The sequence below is a fragment of the Pipistrellus hanaki genome, assembly GCF_964339955.1.
Source record: "Pipistrellus hanaki genome assembly, chromosome: 8".
NCBI lineage: Eukaryota > Metazoa > Chordata > Mammalia > Chiroptera > Vespertilionidae > Pipistrellus > Pipistrellus hanaki.
Genome location: NC_140510.1, coordinates 55,492,401 through 55,511,603, shown reverse-complemented (window position 1 = coordinate 55,511,603; position 19,203 = coordinate 55,492,401). Strand labels below are relative to the sequence as shown.

At 51.1% G+C, this 19,203-nt stretch overlaps 1 protein-coding gene across 1 annotated transcript in view; it reads right to left on the bottom strand.

The window, feature by feature from the left end:
• Positions 1-4,180: 4,180 nt before the first annotated feature.
• Positions 4,181-19,203, bottom strand: part of PER2 (period circadian regulator 2) — a 33,937-nt gene continuing 18,914 nt past the window's right edge. The window contains exons 13-23 of the mRNA XM_084892478.1: positions 19,005-19,130; positions 18,264-18,348; positions 16,770-16,929; positions 16,556-16,680; positions 15,673-15,837; positions 14,479-14,733; positions 11,662-12,500; positions 10,232-10,418; positions 9,214-9,406; positions 7,902-8,052; positions 4,181-6,296 (exon numbers count right to left, since the gene is read on the bottom strand). Coding sequence (XP_084748604.1) covers positions 6,147-6,296; positions 7,902-8,052; positions 9,214-9,406; positions 10,232-10,418; positions 11,662-12,500; positions 14,479-14,733; positions 15,673-15,837; positions 16,556-16,680; positions 16,770-16,929; positions 18,264-18,348; positions 19,005-19,130 — 2,436 coding nt within the window. The 3' untranslated portion in view covers positions 4,181-6,146. The remainder of the gene's footprint in view (positions 6,297-7,901; positions 8,053-9,213; positions 9,407-10,231; positions 10,419-11,661; positions 12,501-14,478; positions 14,734-15,672; positions 15,838-16,555; positions 16,681-16,769; positions 16,930-18,263; positions 18,349-19,004; positions 19,131-19,203) is intronic.

The following is a 19,203-nucleotide window of genomic DNA, read 5'->3' as shown; positions in this document are numbered from 1 at the left end:
GAGTTTTATTTGCATGTCTATGCGCCCATTGGCCTCGTGGGGCTGGGGCCGCGGGCCGGAGGCGCACCGCAGCCAATCACAGCGGTGCGCTTTGTCCGGCCCCGCGGTCCTGGTCGGTAGGCAGCTGGCGGGGCGTGGCGGGAGGGCGGGCGGGACCCCCAGCTCCGCGTCTGCGCAACCCCCTCAGGGGAGGCACCGCAGGGGGCGGTGACCCGTGGAGCGGAGGCTCGGGGTGCGCTGGTTTCCCTGCATACCCTGAATAACGCCCCCCCGGGCAGCTGTGCGTGCGAGCAGGAGCTCATCCATCCTTCCACCTATGCATCGCATTTGGGTTTATCAAGTGCCTCCCCGGAGGAGCGCTGAACACTGAGTGCTGAGTGTTGAGTCCTGGACGTGGCGGGCAAAGTCAGTCAAGCCCGTGGTCTCCAGACTGGAGGGCACCCGGGGTCTGGACTGGCGTGGCTGCAGAACCCCGAAAGTGGGAGCCCATAGGGCAGCGGGGGCGGGAGCGGGCCGTGGCCCCCTGGCGTTCCTTGCGGACCTGTGTGTCTGTACACCGCCCTCCCCTGAGCCGCCCTCCGCCTGTGCGGGGATCCTAGTGAACATTAGATACAGGCTCCCCTTCTCTGGTCATTCTCTCCACCCCTGCTCGTCCTTCCCTCCTCTGCCCCGCAGCCCCCACAGCTGGACATCGTCCCGACACCTCTTGAGCCTCTATCTCCTAATCCTAATGCCCTTCGGTCCCCCTTTGACTTCCCTTTCCCCTCTTAGCTCCGCGTCCACCCTTCCCCGGGCGCAACACCCCTTTTCCGGTCCCCATCCCAGCTCTCCCCTTACCCCCTGATTATTCCCCACCCCCCCTACCTGGTCCCCACCCCTGGTCCTTTGCCTGGCCCCCCTCTCCCCAGTCTCCTCCATCCCTCCCGCCGTGCCCGCCCCCTTCGGCTCCCTTTACCCTCCTGCCCCCTGCCCCCCCCCCCCGGCCCGCCGCCCACCCCCCTCCCGCCCTGCCACCCAGGCTCGCTGGAGCCGCCGTCTGGACCCCGTAACTTGATGCCCGTGACAGTTGGCAGCTGCAGCCGCTTCTGCGGAGAAAAGCGGCGGCCGCGCCAAGAGAGACAGGTGCTGGCCGCTCTTTTGTCGCCGCCGGCTTTGTCCCGAGGGCGCGCCTGTGTCCGCCAGACGACCGCCGCCCCCACCGCGGGGGCCGCCCATCTGCCAGCCCGGCCTCCGTGAGGGTGGGATGTGTGGGCTGTGGAGCCTCGCTCTTGGACAATGCCCTGGGGACGCCTGTCAGGCCCCTGCTCCACCGGCCTACGCTCTCACCACCAGGAAGAGCCAGATGCCAAAATGCCTTGTGGCACCGCCTTCCGCCAGGAACACTCTCCAGACTGCCCCTTCTATGGCTATTTCCTCACTGTTCGGACCTCAGCTTCCTTATTCATTCACCTGGTGGAAGTACAGCAGTTCCACGGCAGCACTGCACCCTTAACCAGTGCTCTCCGACTCACCAGGGATTAGGATTAGGATTGTACCTCCATCCCTGGTCAAGGATACAGCCCGATCTAGGGCCCCCTATCTACCTGGTCTCCTAGGAGCAAGGGAATGTCCAGGAACTTTGGATTGGTAGAACTAGGTAGAACTATCACCACTCCATCCCCAGCCACTTAAGGCAGACCTGCCAGCCCTCCAGGTGGCAGTTTCACTCGGCTCCCCACCAGAGGGACCTCACAGGCAGGGCTAGTTTAATGAGAGGTTTGAAGGTTCCCAGAGTCACCTCACTGACTTCTATTACTACCTGGAGTCCCTTCTGCGGATTCTCACCTGTGTCTGAGCTGCCACGTGGTTGTTTCTTTGTGAGCAGGCCCCTGAGACTTCCCCAGCCTCACCCAGGTATGAACCTACTCCTTTACTTTGCTCACCCTGTTGTCTCCTCCATAAGCCAGAAAACTCAGCTCTCTTCCTTCTGCCCTCTCCTGGTTGCTCAGAGACCCAACTGACCTTCCATCCTCCATACCTACTGAGGGCACTGGCAGAGTTAGGGGGTGGACCCCAAGCTGGCCTAAACATTATTCTTCTTTGCCATTTAGACATCACTCCAGGAAAGGAAACCCAGTCCTGCACACACACACACACACACAAACACACACACACACACACACACACACACACACACACACAACTACAGTTAAGTTTTCACTACTTTGAGAAGCTGAGATATGGAAAAATAAACTCAGTGATATTTCTCAAATTATGATTCATACCCCTGTCATTGGCCATTATATTATTTGAACAAGGCCAAACATGTGTTTTAGAGTGCTCTCCATGAGAGTCAGCTCATAATGGAACAGGATGATCGGGACCTTGGGGGAGGCCTCAGGGAAAAGATCAATAGAAATACCTGATTGGGTACTGAGTGTGGGGGGCCAAGGAGGACAAATAAAGGCAAGCAAAAAATGAAAGGCAACAAGGAACTCCAGAAAAAATTAAAAACAAAAAAAAGTCCCAGAATATCTTAGCACACTATTTGGCTCAGTAGCCAATTCTTTCATAGTCACAACACTATTCATAGGGCTTCAGCATTTAGAATCAATCTGTAGAGAAGGCAAGGAAAGCTTAATTATGATTATAGGACATAATATAAAGTTGGCTGTAAAAAGAAAGGACAGGAGACAGTTGTCAGGGGAAGGGAGGAGATGAAAAGAGGGCTGGGCCTTGTTTTGCATGGGTTGGGGGTGGGGGTGTTGAAGAATGCTGTTTAGAGTTGAAGGAAGGAAAAATTAAGTGCTGGGATATGCCCAACTGGGATATGACCAAGAGCCCTTGGCAGGGGAGAGTGGGAGGAGAGAAGCATAAGGATAGAACAGGTGTGTTAGTTTTGATGGGACTGGATGTTGCCCAAGGCCCCATCTTTGAAGTCAGCCTCAATTTCGCTCCGTGGGCCACTAGTTGGCTAGTTTGGCCTTTCCTTACAGAAGCCTGGCTACTCCATCATGGGGCCACCAAGTCCTCACTTCCTCCTTAACATGACCTCCCTGAGCAGACCTATTTCCTGCCATTTGTCCCTTGGACTGATCCCACCTTCAAAGGTTGCCTGAGCACAGACTTCCTGAGTATACCCTTTGATCCCCTTAGATCCAGGAACAGAGGCCAGCAGAGGCTGGGCAGGGCTTCGGTGGCCACAGGGGGACCAGATAGCGACAGAGGTGGCAGGCCATAAATCCCCAGGGAACAAAGCAGTGGTCAGCCTGAGGATGTCTAGGCCCCTGGTGGGCAATCAGCCCAGGGGGCTCTGAGTAGCTTCTTGTAGTTTGTAAAAAAAAAGGGGGGTGTTGTCCTTGGGGTTATATGGCAAATAAAAATGCAATTACGGGTCCCCAAAGGCACTCAGAACTTCAGTGAAACAGCCATATCTGGCTATTTAAGGCCAGTTTTCAGAGGCCTCTGTGCTCACTGGGAGGACTTAGCCTTTTGTCCCCTTCCCTCCATCACCACGTGGATGTAGGCAGTCAGGTCAGGAGACAGGGTCAAGCCTCCTGATTACAGGATGAGCTTTATATTATGTTCTGTAATAATAATTAAGCCTTCCTTACCTTCTTTATAGATTGATTCTGGAAGGCTGGGGACTGGGTCCACGATTCGCTCATCTCTTCACTCTGACCCGCCATGGTCCTCTAATGTTTTGACCGGGCCCTGCGTGGCTTTATTATCACGAAGGAAGGAATGGGCAGGTGGGCTGGGGGAGATGGTATTGTGCTGCCTGTATCATCTCTGATGGAGACAGTAGGCTTTCCTGGCCCTGCCGTCCTATCCTCAGCCCTGTGGCCAGCATCCAAGCAGCCAGCCCAGGGAAGACAACCTTGGGAGGGCACAAGGGAACAAAGTCGGTGGCTGTGGTTATGCAGAGCAGAGAGGAGCTCCAGGGCTGAGTAGAACACCCTTCCCCACCCCACTCCACCCTCAAGTGATTATAGGATGAGCTTTATATCCTAGAAAGTCCACTGGGAAGGGCCACCCTCAGACAAGAGGGACCAACTCAAAGCTGCCGTGCAGGGAAGAGGGGGTCCTTTGTGAGAAGAGTCTGTAAGGTAGAATTTCTAGAATCCCTTTAAAAAACATCTTTTGATAATCTTTTATCTCTATTCAGTTTTTCCTGTGTTACATTAGAAATACATACAAATAAAAACAAAAATATACTTGCTTTATTTACCAATTTTCTAAAAGGCAAAAAAGTCATAAAAAGACACAAGCAGTCAACAACATATTGCACTGGGCGGAGAAAGCTTGGTTTGGGCATGAACCAATCACTTGTCCGGCAAGGCTAACAAATCATCTCACAGGCTCTGGGAGCTTATTTACATATATTTTAGAAATATATTAAAAAGAAGGCTCAGTTTAAATTTGAGGAAAGGTTTTCCTAACACCTGTCAGCACATACACTAAAGGAAACACGACTGGAGGCATGGCACCGTGTAAACAACTTCACAAAATGCTCCTGTTGCGTTCTCAGCACAGCGGAGCTATGCAGTCAACAACCAGTGGATGTGCATTAAACAATGAGATAATGCCGACGGTAAACACTCGTAACAGTAGAGGACGTTTTGGCAGTTTGTGTTCAGGGGACCCCTGTAATCCCTTCATGACCTCACTTCAGAGGCAGGGAGCAGTCTGTACATCTAATTATCACACAGAGGCACAGATGCATCCTCAACTTGGTTCCTGAAGGTGATATTACTTTGTAAATAAAATAAAAGTTAGACACTGTTTTCTGTTTCAGTTAATTAAAAATTGGATTGATATTCAAGAATAGAATAGTTTTATTATGAAACCAACTGGATTAAAGGGGACTTCATTATTCTGGTAGCCACTTCTCCATCAAACAACAAGCAGAAACCTGCTTTCTTTAAGTTTCTACAGACTCAACGAAATTTAAGTCAACTGCTTCATCAGTGGGAACTTCTCATTCACTCCAGGGACCAATACAATTTTTTCCAAACGATCTTTGGGATATATGACGCAACATGAGGTTTTGCAAAAAATTGGGCAGACTGGCCTCACTCTTCCCCAAGGGTCCCAAAGACCTGAAAATGCCAGAGAAACCGGGGGAAGTCACCAAAGAGACCGAAGCTGCACCAAGTGAGGTGAGGCTCATAAAGAGACTAAGGGCTGTGCCAGCCCAGGTGTGGTGGGAAGGGTGAGCTCACAGTATCAGCGGCTGCTCTGCCCGAGCCAGAGCTGATGTCTGGGACTCGTCAACTGAAGAACACGAATGGGTCCCAAACGCAGGGATCAGAGCCTGGTTTGCAGAGGGAAGTCACCATGAAGAGATGACAGACAACATGCTTTCATGTACATACTGGTCATGGTCTGAAAAGGAGCCAAGAATGATGTTCTACATCAATGCACAGAAGGGTCTGGGTGAGTGTTAATCTGATGGAGTTGGTTACACAAATCACTAGGCCTTAGTCCAGAGCAGGCATTTCAACTTTGTTCACCCCAAACTAGAATGACATCAGGTAGAAATGCCTGGTTCTACGGTGCCTGAAGCCAAAGCTGCCGGTTCGCTTCACACCACTTAATGCGAAACATTTTCAAAAAGAAAATTAAGAGAGGCAGTCATTTCCACTTGGTTATGTTTTAAAAACATCTAGATAATAACTTAGATAAAAAGCAGCTTTCAAGAGAGGACAGAATTTGATCCACACAAACACACCCTGGAGAGCTACAGGAGGCGTGCCCTCAGTTCATTTGGAATCACACATGGGCACGGCCTGGTGTGATGCCTTGGACACCTCCCAGAAGCCTTGCCGGTCCAGGGACTTCTGTGAGCGCTCAGGTGACCTCCTGACACTTACACAAGGGAGTCAGTCTTTCTTAAGTTAAATCACAGCTAAGTCTCTTCCTTGTCTTCCCAAGTCCGCATTTATATTTCAAATATAAAAACGTATTTCTTCCTAAACTCTTCCACCTTCCAAAAAACTATGGATTTCTTTCCTAAAACAAACAAACAAAAAACAGACAAATAAAAAAAACAACAAAAATTGATCTGTCCATTTCCTTAGAAACAAATTGTGAAGCTCTGTCCTCTTCCATCACCGTCTAAGGTAGATTGGCTGTTGGAGTGGGTGGGGGTGGGTTGGGGGCAGTTACGTCTGCCCTTCGTTTTTGTGGCTCAGGGGAGGTCCATTTTCCCTTTCTTTTTTGTCTGTGGCTTCGCTGAGTGCCAGAGGAGAGCTGTCTTCTTCATATGGTACACAAAAGCTGCTTTTTCCCTGGCTTTCACAGTAAACACATTCCTTAAGAGAAAAAAAACATGAAATCAGTAAGAAAAATGCAGTTCAACCTGAGTTGAGGTACAGTGACCAGGTGTTAGCGGTAAGGCTGCTGGAGAGGGGATGACCAGCTGTTTCTGAGGGTGCTACTCAGATGTGGGAGTCATGCCTGTTTTAGGAAGAGGCCAGCCCTACTGGACCCTGATCTGAGAGGTGGTCTGCCTGTGGGATCTGGAATTAAGTTATGAGCCTCAGTTTTCTCATCTGTAAAATGGGCTGTCAATAATGTGCCAAAGGAGGAAGGGTCCTAAGGGGAGCGATTCACTCCAGATTCCACTAAAGTTGGGGTTGTGTAAGACTGGGACAAAAATTGCAGCAGTTCAGTGGCTGAAGGACACTGAGAACTGGCAAGAGCAGCTTCCAGGGTGTGGGCCTTAGAAGGGAGTGGGGAGAGAAGCTGGGGTACAGACATGTCTTCGGAATTCTCAGAAAGAAACAGAGACAGAAGGGGCAGCTGGAGGGAGGCAGCCATCAAGAGCAGAAATGTAATATTCCTATTGTTACTGAACAGTCTATCTGGACATTGAGGGGTTATGATAAGGTGATCTTTTTTCAACATTGTTCCCAAAAAGGTTTTCTAAACAATCTCATAGGAAGATTAAAACATTTTATTTATTGGCTCAGTGGACAGAGTGTCAGACTGAAAGGGTCCCAGGTTTGATTCCCTTCAAGGGCATGTACCTTGGTTGCAGGCACATCCCCAGTAGGGGGTGTGCAGGAGGCAGCTGATCGATGTTTCTCTTTTTAAAAAAAAAAAAATATTTTATTGATTTTGTACAGAGAGGAAGGGAGAGAGATAGAGAGTTAGAAACATCGATGAGAGAGAGTCATCGATTAGCTGCCTCTTGCACACCCCCTACTTGGGATATGCCCGCAACCAAGGTACATGCCCTTGACCGGAATCGAACCCGGGACCTTTCAGTCCCCAAGCCGACACTCTATCCATTGAGCCAAACTGGTTTCGGCTGATCAATATTTCTCAATGATTTTTCTAACTCTCTATCCCTCTCTGTAAAAATCAATTTAAAAAAAAAAATATATATATATATATATATAAAAGACTTTAAAATTTTTATTTATTTATCGAGAGAGAGAAATATCGATTTGTTGTTCCACTTATTTATGTATTCATTGGTTGATTCTTGTGTGTGCCCTGAAGGAATTGAACCCACAACCTTGGCGGCGTATTGGAACTACAAACCAACCTTTCGGGCCTCATGGACCACAGGTGATCTGCAGACCACCGGTTGGCAACTGCTGCTCTAACTAACTAAGCTGTCTGGTCAGGGTATTTTTTAAAATAGAAAACAGAACTAAAAGAAAAGAAAATAATTCAAATTTCAGCACATGATTGAGATTAGATATTTCAGAAGACCTTTTGGGGAACAACATTGAAAAGCCATTGGGAGAAAGTTCTTTGAAGTAGACTTAGAGTGTCCCAGTATCTTTTCACTTTCTCAATAAAGTTTGAATTCTGGGAGTTTTATATTCACAGAACAGTAAGCAGAATACTGAGTGCTCCTGAGAGCCTTTTAACGCGCTGTCAGAAAGGCAGCTCGGTGAGCTTACCGACACATTGATGGCCGAGGGCAGGCCGCCTGCCCGCACCCACGGGTGCACCTCCTGCAGCTCCTGCTTCTGCCGCTCGGTGAACCGGGGCTGCAGCTTCTGCAGCAGCTTCAGCTTCTCTCTGTCCTCCTTCAAAACCTCGTCCACGTTTCTTCACCGCATGTTTGGAAAGAGGTAAGCTTTAGAATATCTTTTTCCTTAAAGAACACTCTTTTTCTTTCAGTATCAAAATGGAATTTTAGATGATTTTGATTAATGCAAATTTCCTTTTCATTTAAAATAGGTTACCCTGTTTACTGTTACTTACCATCCCTAGTAATAATCTGTGTTTTTTCTATTAAAATGACACTCCCAAGTCACAATTTTACTTTTACTTTAAATCATACACAGGAGCTGGGTGTTTGCAGATACTTGGTTCCGTACAGGGCAATTCATCTGGGCAGTGCTCACCAGGAGGCGGTGGGTAGAGAATACCTTCCCTTGCCTCTTGCCAATGCTGGGCCAGAGGGAAGTGGCCCTGGACATGGAGCCCTGGTCTGCCTAACCCAGAGACCTGGCTGTCCTGACCTCAGAGTTAATTCTCCCTCCCTTCCCTCCTCCCTCCCCCTTCTTTACTTCCACCTGCCGTATGGAAGAGGCTTCACAGAGGCAGGGACCATGAATGTTCCTTGGAGCAGCTGGGGACAGACCCGATTCACTACACAGCAGCTGGTGGCCATGGGACGGTTATCTACCTTGACCCTTGGTTTCTGCATCTCTAAGACATACATACCACATTTACCCCACAAGGTTACTAGGCAACAGAGCAAAAGAGATGAAGTTGGCACAGATGCTTCATAAATGTGTAGTGCAACACCCTAGAGTAGGGGTGTCGAACTCAATCAGAGAAGGGGCCAAAATCTAAAATCCAGCCTAAATCGCGGGCCGAATGGTTTACTGAACAGTCATAAACTGACAATGTCATAAACTGACAGCGGAGTGCAGTGATGACAGCGCGGTGCGGGCCACATTGCAAGGCCTGGCGGGCTGGATTTGGCCCGCGGGCCTTGTGTTTGACACATGTGCCCTAGAGGGTGGCCGGGAGCTTGTCTTTCTCCCAGCCTGCAACGGATTACTCTGAAGGGCTCTATGGGCCCAGGCAACCATAGAGAGAACCTGCTTCTCTTTCAGCTCCACTCAACTCAACCTGAGAGGTGGCTGTCAGAGGGAAGTTCCCCCCCTGCCATCCCACCCCCACCCCGACTGGCATCCTTGTTTGAGGACTCTTTCACCCAACCCTTCCCCAGTCCCTAGGGACAGGCCGAGTGATTACCGGGAAGGCATCTGGTACGTCATCATGACACTGTCGTCAGTGTTGGCCATCAGCAGCCAGACGGGGTCCTGGAGGACGTACTTGATGAAGTGCTCACTTTCTTCCATGTCTGCCTTCACTTTTGCTTTGTGGTTATTCTCTGAAGAGTCAATGCTTCCGAAATACTTGCTGGTGTGGCTGGTGTTACTACTGCCTTAAAAACAAACAGCGGTGGTTAGACCACTGATGCCTTGCAGACCATGCTTGTGGACACGTGCCGGATTAGGGAGCCGAGAGTCTTATTTGGTTGCTTGTGCAGGTGTTGGTGGGTTTCCCTTTTTCTTCCCCATCCTCGAATTAACTGGATAATTAAAATGGGATACCAACTAGCGCCATGGAGTGGCTCTCCTGGGGAGCCATGAGCAGCCCTGGTCGAGCCTGTCTTAGAAATCCCGCTCCCTTTCCTAGCGCTCAGCACCTCTCCACCAAAACAGGCCACAGAGAAGCTGGTTTTGGCTTTGTAAGTATGTTCCAGCGAGCCTCCTGAAAGGAGCAAAGCCAGAGAATGGAGAAGTGGGCAGCAGGGATCTTTGAGTTTGTGGGGAGGATTCATGTCCTATTTAATAGGTCCACCCACTTGTGCGATCTGGTGGGTGAAGCACGCCAGCCATATGCTAGGCTTGCCCAAGGGGAACCAACTAGGGAAGGCAAACCCTGGCCGGCCCTCCCAGCCTGCGCAGGGAGCCTGGGGGATGGCCCAATAAGGGCCAGTGGGTGTGAGGCCTGCTGTGGCCCTGACATGGAAGCCAACAGGTGAGAATGTGAGTTCTGACTGGGTAGGGCCCCACCACCTGGGGGCAGAGCACTTGTCTGCCTGTCTGAACTGCTGTGAGCCTTCAGTGCCAGCTAGACACCTGCTGGGCCTGGTGTGCACCTGGTGCTAGGCCCTGAGCACATATGGCCTGTGGCTCCGGTGCCGCTGGGTCCCTCTAGTGCGGGAAAAGTGAAAGCTGCCCAAGTACCTCAGGTACCAACATACCTGTCCCAATTCTGGATGCATCGCAGCCCAGAGAGCTGGAGCCCAGGGAGTCCGAGGTGGCAGAGGCCCCGCTTCCAGACAGGGCTGACCCTGCAGCTGAGCAGAGGTCCTCGCGCAGTAAAAGGTCAAGCAGGTCGCTGGACGTGGAGAGAGCATCACTGTTCTGGGCATCTGAGGGCTCATCTTGCTTTAGGAACAAGAGAAGACACCAGTCAAGACACAGTCAGGACACAGCTCTCCAGAGCTGGGGGGCAGCTGCAAAGCAACTGTCTGCACAAAGCCACTCAGGGCGATAGTGGACGGCACTCCTCCTCAGCCCCTGCCTTTTCATGTGCCAAGTGAACAGACCTGTGGGTATTGGTTCTACAATTAGGATCTAGGTGGTAACCTATGAATGCATCTCATTCAAGTAGATTTTGGGAGAATCACGCAGTTCTCAGATCCCTGGGGCAAAGTTTTATGCCTGCTCTTCCAGTGCAGCATACACAGAGAAAGGAAGAGGCCACCAGATACCCCAAGGCTGCTCTTTGGTGATGGGTTCTGGCTTCTTGTACCTGTGCCCCAGAGTGGGGGCAATCCTGGGAGTACCCCACCCCTCTGGCCACTGGAACTGAAACTGTAGGCCAGACCCCAGGAACAGTGGGGAGGGTGGTAGACACCTTGGAAGGCTGATCTGTGTTTTCTGGGCCCCACTTCCTTCCATAGCTCAGGCCACTGCACACTGAGCTGTCAGGACACAAAACCTGTGGGAAACTATGTTTTCATTAATGGATTAAGAATATGCCAGTGGTCCTAAAGGCACAGGAGAATGGGGCCGCTGGCTCACTGTGAAAACCTCTGCCCCCACCTCCCTCTCAGGAGCTGAGTTCTAGCATTAACCAGCTGTGCTGTGTGCTCACAGTTGTCACATAAAATCTCAAGCCCGCCCTGGCTGGTGTGCTCAGTGGTTAGAGGGTACCCTAAGGGTTGAGGGTTTGATTCTCAATCAAGGGCATGTACCTGGGCTATAGGGTCAATCCCTTGCCCCAGTCAGGGAATGCGTGGGAGGCAATCAATCAATGTGTCTCTTTCACATCAATGTTTTTCTCTGCCCCCTCCTCCCCTCCTTCCCGTCCCTTCCATTCTCTTTAAAAATCAATGGAAAAAATACCCTCAGTGAGGATTAACAAAACAAGAAAGAAACAAACAAAAAACCTCAAGGCCCATGACAACTAGTCACAAAGTCATGTGGGCTGTTTGGACCTTGCACTTATCATCAGACAATCAATCTTCCTTCGTTCAGATCCAAGACAATAAAAAGGCCCCAAGTCTACTCTGATCAGGTTGTTTAGCTGGAAAACATTAATTTCCGGCACAGGTATTTATGTCAACATTGAAATACTTGGTGGGACCCTTGGTGTAAAACACTGGTGTCTGAGATGATGACCTACCGTAGGCGCTGTGGGGCCACCCGCTGTAGAGAAAGAGCAGCAGGGAATCCTTGTATTCGGCGGTGCCTTTGGTGGCCAGTCCCAGGATGTGCCTGGTTTGCAGTCTGGCCCAGGACCTGCTGACCCTGCTGTCCCTGCAGCCGTAGTGCTGCCCTCAGGGGCCTCCTCCAGCTGAAGCAGGTTGAGCTGCAGAGGTGAGCTGCCGCGGGACTGGAAAAGTGGTGGGGAGGCCCGGCCCAATGGCCCGGTGGATGACACTGGCGTAGCCGGGGTGGCCACACGTGACACCGGTGGCCAACACTCTGCCCGAGGACAAGCACACGACTGTTTGGGGAGTGAGGTCTGACCAAGAAACTCAGGCTGCGAGGCAGGGATCATCTGGGCAGGGAAGAGGGTCGGGGGCAAGTTCGGGGTCACTGTGGGGAAGGGATAGGTGGGTAACACCAAGGCCATGACTGGGGCCAGGGGGGCAGTGAAAGGTGGGGGCTGGATGTCCATGGGCACAGTGGGCACCGTGAAGCTGGTGTGGGGCTCCATAGGTGCTGCTGCCACGGCCCCTGGCACTGGTACAATTCCTGTGGCTGGGAGCACTGGCAGGGAGTAAGCTGGCACTGAAGTAGGGAAGGGCATCGAAGGGCAGCTGGACTGGGATGTGTCTGATGGTGACCAGGCTGTGGCATTCAGGCCCACCAGCGGGGGCCGGTGGGGCACGGGCCCCCCAGACCCAGTGCTCTCAGAGGAGTCCCGAGGCTTGACCCGTTTGGACTTCAGTTTTCTGTTCTTCCCAGTTTTTTTCCAGGGTGAATCTATTCCACAGGTGGTTTTTAGTCCAGGAGCAGCTACAATAATGGGAAAAAAAAAAAACAGTTGAAAATGTATGTGATTTCTATTATGTCAATTCTCAGAGACATATAGTATCTCAGAAACTTAAAGGCACCTCCTAGTTTAACAGTCCAATGTTCCCAAATGTTAGCCTAAAAACTGTCAAAAATACCATATGATTTCCCTGATCCTTGGTGCAATGAGAAAAATTAGGGCAAAATGTTAAGTTTTTATAAAACTGGATTCAATCAATTTTAAGGACCATTTTTAATTGCAAGATGATATTTCTTGTTTTCTCCTGGCATTAAAATGTCCTTTCTTTTATGAAATAATGATGGTAAGTGGCATTAAAAAGGTTTTATTTGTCAAAAAATAAAAATTAAAATTAAAAAGCTGGCATTTCTATGCTGGTACTGGTTTGTGAAATCTGATGTCATTGAAGCTGGTTTTCGGATTTTATGAGCTTTGCCACTACTGGTCCTTAAAGAGATGCTGCCTGTATTGCCTGTGATTCCACCTGAGTGCAAGTCAAAGGGAGGGAAGGAGCACTTGCCCTCAGAGCCGGATTCTTCCTCTCCAGTGACAAGTGGCTGAGCTTCTTTAAGAGGCTGGAGGGTCTCAACTGGTGAGAAAAGGATCTCTGGGCATGTCCCCATGCCTCCCTCCCCTGGCCATGGGCCAGCACCAGGAGTACTATGGCTGGGTGGGATGGGCAGTGCGATGGTCCCAGGAACCTCAGGCTTTCCTGTCTTGGCACACAGGCTGACTCAGGGCTCTTGCAGCAGGTCTGTGGGACACCCGTCAGCTGTGCCAAGGGGGTCCTCACCTTTGCTACATGCTGGAGGCAAGTGGGCCAGCCAGAGGCAAACTGCTAAGAGGGTAGAGTTTTTGTGATTCAGACTCTCTAGTAGGTGTTCTTCCAGAAAAAAATCTGCCCCTGTGGGACTGGTGGCTAGAGCACTGGCCTCCTGAAATATCATGTCAGGGTCTGGGCAGGCTGCTGTGCACAGCTCTGCAGTCTGTGCACCTCGCAAACTGCTGCGCCAAGGGGGCAAGGAGCTGCAACTTTGTCCCAAGCCAGATCCACTGGGTGAGTCTGCCCAGGACTGGGAAAACACCTTTTTGTAATTTCCAGAGGTTCCCTAGGGCCTGGCAGTGACCTTGGGTCTGGGGAAGAAGATGAAAAAGAGTAGGAAAGACAATCTTTATAGAGGGTGTTGACTTCTCTCACTTCATATTCACTTCGCTGTGCCTGTCCTAAGGCCCAGGGGAGTGGGGTCATTTGCTGGGTGTCTCCTGCGCTTGCTAACCCTGACCCTGGGTCAAACCCTGGGAGCCCAGGACAAAGGTGGCATCTCTGACCAGCCCAGCCTTGTCCATGGGGCCTGGGAAGGTGGCTAGGGATCTGGAGCCAGGCTCCTGGACCAGAAAAAGGGCAAAGAACTAGTCTATCCTCCCTCATCTCTTGCCCTTCAACCACCTGGTGGCAATCTGCCTAAAGTTCAGCTTCATGTACACACAGGCTCTGGAGGCTGCAGCCTACCCTGAGTCAGCCTGGCCAGGAGGTACATCTTCTGGTATCAGCTTGGACTCCCTCCTTCCTCAAGAGCCAGCACCAAATACCCCATCAGCACTGTGCCCATTCTCTTTGCCTGCCTGGTTTTCTGAGAGCCCCATTGGGGTGGGCAGATGGGGTGGAGTCCCCTGCACCTCACAGTCACCCAGGCAAGAAGTGTCTAATGAGGTGGCATTGCAACTGCCCCACCCTGCACTCCACCACTATTTAAAGCACAGTTCCCTGGGAAAAACGAGATGACATCCTTGAGAAGGGGCCATGGAAACAGATGGCATCACTAGTAAAGTCCCAGCAGCAATCTTACAAACTCAGGCTTCCTACGCTGGGGGCATTTCACACTTTGAAAGCTGCACTGGACTGAGTACTATTAGAAATAAAGGTTTTTAAAATTCACATACAAATCAGGTAGCACCACCTACCTCTTTGACTCAAATGCCCCTTGGATCTCTCTTGTAAGTAATAACTGCAGTGAGACTGGAGAGCGCTAAGTTTCCTCGTTTCCTTGAACTTCAACAGGAAGCTCTGCTCCTCCTTCTGGGTGTGGGCAGCCAGCACTTCCTTGGTGAGGCCCAGCCTCCGGAAGGGCTCCTTCTCCTGGCTGAGGCTGCAGGGCATGGCAGGGCCCACGAGGCAGTCCAGGGACTCCGGTCCACTTGCAGGGTCTTCCACCGTCTCTGTAAGAGAAGATGCAGAACACTCATCTGCAAGGGGCCCTGTGTTTTAAAACAACTGACAAACCCTGAGACCACTGCCATGTGAGACACTGCATAAAGCCCCCACATGGGGTGAAGTCCATGAATATCTGTGTAGCCTTCTGAGAAGGTTCACAAAAAAAGGCAAACAGCAATGGCAGAGACCCTACAACCCAGGGCTCCAGGGTCAGTTTACTTAGGCTGAAGTTCGGGTACCTCGGGGCTTCAGCCTCTGACAGGGAAGATACTCTCTGGCTGTCATCAGCTTTCAGAGCACAACACACTAAGGCTGCTGTGTGCCCCGCCCAGGTTCAGTACTACGGACATGGCAGCTCAGATCATGTGGAACTGGGATACAGACAGGACAGGGGCAGGTGCATGCAATGACCGTCCTAGAAGGGGGTCTGGACACCGACTCTGACATGTATTTTTTTCCTCATTGTCTCCCTCTTTTGGAGAACAACTTAGAGATGCCACCCTTGGCTGTACTGCTTGCTGTTCAGACCTGTACTGGCTCTTCCCTGCCCTCAAACTGGGAAGCGGGGAACCTGAAGGGAAGGGCGAAGCTGGGCATGGGAAGCAGGGAGAAGGATCCAATGTCTGAGTGTTCTCTCAGCCCAAGAGGGGAGGTTACTTTGGATCCCTGGCTCAGCACCACCACAGCCCTGTCCATATTTATGCCTGAGCAGACAACTGCCAGTAGGTGGCGCCAGAGCACAGCAGGAATCAGAACAGGTGGGTCCACACCCTGCCCTGCCCATCAGGTCTCTGGATTTCCTGGACCGCCTTTATCAGGCTGTGGTAGGGCTTCTCTGCACTTACATAAACTTAAAGAAAAAGTTAAGATGGCAGTCAAAACTTCTCATTTTCATTGTTAAAATTAGACTACTTTCAACATCATCCCAGAGCCAACAAGCATACCTAGCTCAGGTTGTGGCTTCTTGTCACCCACGTGCACGATGGTGCTGCTGTAGCTGCACTGGCTGGTAAGAGACACGACGCTCCCCGCCTTGCCAGGCAGCGTCAGTGAGGTCAAGTGCGCGCTGACGTCTGCATGTGTGCTTGCTCTAGAGGGCACCACTGCCTCTTTATAAGAGAAAATGTAAGGAGACACAAAAATGCAATGAAAATGAACCATTTGTGTAAGAAATGCCACTGTCTAGTTAGATCCTATACTCAAGTGATTGCACACATCCTGGCAGGTGATGGGCTATCCTCATGTGTTTATTCATGGGGGAAAGGTGGAGAAGAGAAATTCTGAAATGTGGACAATCACTCTTACATATTGGGTAGTCTGGGAGGGGCAGGCGGCTGGGCAGCTCAGGGGGCTCAGGTGAGGGGCCTCTGCTGGGAGCCCAACCCCTCAAAGGTCTGTGGGCAGAGAACAGACTGTCCATCACAGAATGACTGTCCAATTGCACATGCTTACATCACAAGGGGTTACCTGACTAACCAGCCTGGTAATGACCACTGGGATGAGCACCACGTTCAAGTGGCGTGGCATTTAACCTAAGTTAATATTCAGACATCATGGAAAAGGGCTTGCCTGAGAATGATAACCTGAGAGGCCGCTAGGCTTCCAGCGGCCCTGAGGGGTCCTGTTCTCAGAGTCCAGAGTCACCTTTACATCTATCTTGTAGGAAGGTGGCTGACGTTTATGTGCTATAGTCATTTACAAAAGAGCCTACGCCATATACTGTGTCCCCATAGCCACTCAGAACTCCCATGGGAGAAGAGAATGGGGCCCAGCCCTTCTAATGATGCCTGATCTCACCAGGGGGGTTTAACAGCCTAAACATGATACCTGCAGGAGGTGGCCTGGGGCTGCCTGTCGCCTTTCGCTTATCGCTGGCCTTCTGCGTGGAAGCATTCACCGGGAATTCACACTTTCTCTTCAGCGTGGTGGCCTCACTGCAGCTCTCCAAGTACCTGTGAGGAGGATCACAAACGGCTTCACACATGGGCCAGAGCCTGGACAGCAGGACACCATGGAGTAGGGAGATGGGAGGTGCCCGCACCGGATGACACTGTCCAGGCAGCTGATCTGCTGGTAGGAGCCGGCGGGCTGGTTCCTGCAGGCCAGCTCCTCTGGAAAGGCGGCAGTGGGCGGGCTGGCGCCGGACCTGTCCTCTGCGGCCGGGACGGCTGTCATCTGTGCAGGAGAACTATTGTGTGTTTCTGAAAGAACAGCAAAATTGCTTTCAGTTAATACTTGTTTTCCCCAAAGAGTACACTGTATATTTCTAGCTAGGGACAAAGCTGGGGATTCAGAACATGGCTCACAGACACAGAAACCCAGAGTCAGCCTGACACTTGGGCAGCCCTGCTGGGGCAGCAGCCACTGTGCGGTCTGAGGATGGAGCTGGAGGATGCTGTTACTGGGATATAACTCAGTAGCACTTGGTTCAGGGACTCAGCAGTGAGAGAGGCCAGTTCTTACTTGAACTCCTGAAACTTTGGGGCCAATAAATCCCAGGTGCTTTATGATCAATTAGTATTCCCTGCCTCCTGGAAGTCCCTTCTTTTCAAAGGTGACTCACAGCCTCTGGGGCAGCCTGCCGTGGACACTTCTGTTCTTGTCATCACATGCACCGCACGCTGTTCCCCTGGGAGCCTCCAGGGCAGAGCTGTGTCCTGCTCATTAACGTGTCCCCAGCACCCAGCACAAGGCAGAAGTGTGTGTCTATCCCAAAGGCCAACAGTTCTGGCCAGAGGTGAGCTCTGGCACCAAGATTCCCTAGGAGGCTCCCTGGAAAGATGTGGCGCAAGCACAAAGGATGAGTGAGAGCCCCCCATGCCAGATGCCTGGGGAGCTTGCATGTGCACACCTGAGCGGGAGCCCAAGCGTGAGGGTATAAAGTTGTGACATGGTAAGGCAGGGTCAGCCTGCATTGGGGGTGGGCTGACAGCCCCCCATGCTGGTGGGGCCTCACTTGAGAAGGCGGCCCAGGAGCAAAGCCAGCACTTTCCACTCAGACAGGATGGGATTTGAGTATTTGCAGGACAGCTGGGCAGCGTCCTTGGTGCGAGCATAGGCACATGCTCACTCGAGTGCAAACACATGGCCCACGGCCATTCAGTGGAGCGAGGGCCTACCGGGTGCCAGATGCCTACACTGAAGCTTAGGGCTGTGTTTTTTGTTTTTGTTTTTTAAATATGTTTTTATTGATTTCACAGAGAGGAAGGGAGAGAGAGAGAAACATTGATGAGAGAGTATCATTGATCAGCTGCCTCTTGCACACCCCCTATGGGGATCGAGCCTGTAATCTTGGCATGTGCCCTGTCTGGGAAGCTAGCCAGTGACCTCTTGGTGCATGGGACAATGCTCAACCAACTGAGCCACACTGGCAGAGCAGGGCTGTGTGTTGAAGGAGTGAAGGCCCTGCTGCCTAAGGGACAGGGCGGGGGATGTGCACAGTTAAAGGATAAATTCCCTGCCACCCACAGTTCAGGTGAAAGCCAGAAAAACCTGGCCAAACTACAGTTTTAATAAGGAAAGGTGAGTAATTTACCTGTAGCAGATTTTCTCTTCTGTTCTTCAGATTCATCAGAATAATGACTTTTGGTTTTGACCTTGTTACTGTTTTTAGAATTTTCCTTGAATAAAGACAAAATAAGCACATTATTCTCCATCGGAGACTGTATAGTGCTTCAGCCCCACCTTGAGGAGGGAGAAGCCAGAGTAATCTCAGCAAGGAGGAGGAGATGCTGAGTGGGAATCTGTGAGGCCAAGTTAGAGAAAACGGACCGGTGATTTGGAACAATAATAAAAGGAAAGGGGGATGCACTTCCCATTTTCTTCCTTCTACCCTAAAGTTAAACCTTCCCTTTTGCTTGATTTGCCTTCTTTAAATAGTTTTTCATCCAAAGCTTAAACTACATTTTTAGCTGCTTCAACTATTTTCCCCCTTCATTTTCTTTTTAATCCTCATCCAAGGATATGTTTTTATTGATTATAGAGAGAAGGGAGAAAGAGATTTCACATCGATTGGTTGCCTCCCATATGCACCCTATCTGGGGATCGAACCCACAACCTGGGTATGTGCCCTAAGGATTGAACCCATGACCTTTTGGTGTATGGGACGAGGCTCTAACTGAGCCACCCGGCCAGGACTTGCTGCTTCAACTCTTAGAGACGATAGAGTCAGTCCCCATGAACAGAACTGAGAGAGCAGCCAGGGCTGTTTGAATGTGCTCTGTGACCCCTGCATGCACCACAGACAGGTTCCCAGGGGTGGGGCAGAGGGACCTACTGTTCTCCTCCTGCGGGCGTCCTCCTGGCCATTGCTGTCGCTGGAGGAGGTCTGGCTCATGAGGTGTTCGTGCGACCCATTGCTGCCCAGGCTCCCATAGCCGCTGGAACCGCTGTGGGGGACAGGCTGGGGAGAGAGCAGACAGGAAGCCTAGGTACAGGGTTGGGGGAGGGGCATCGCTGGCCTGTGGCTTTGTCTT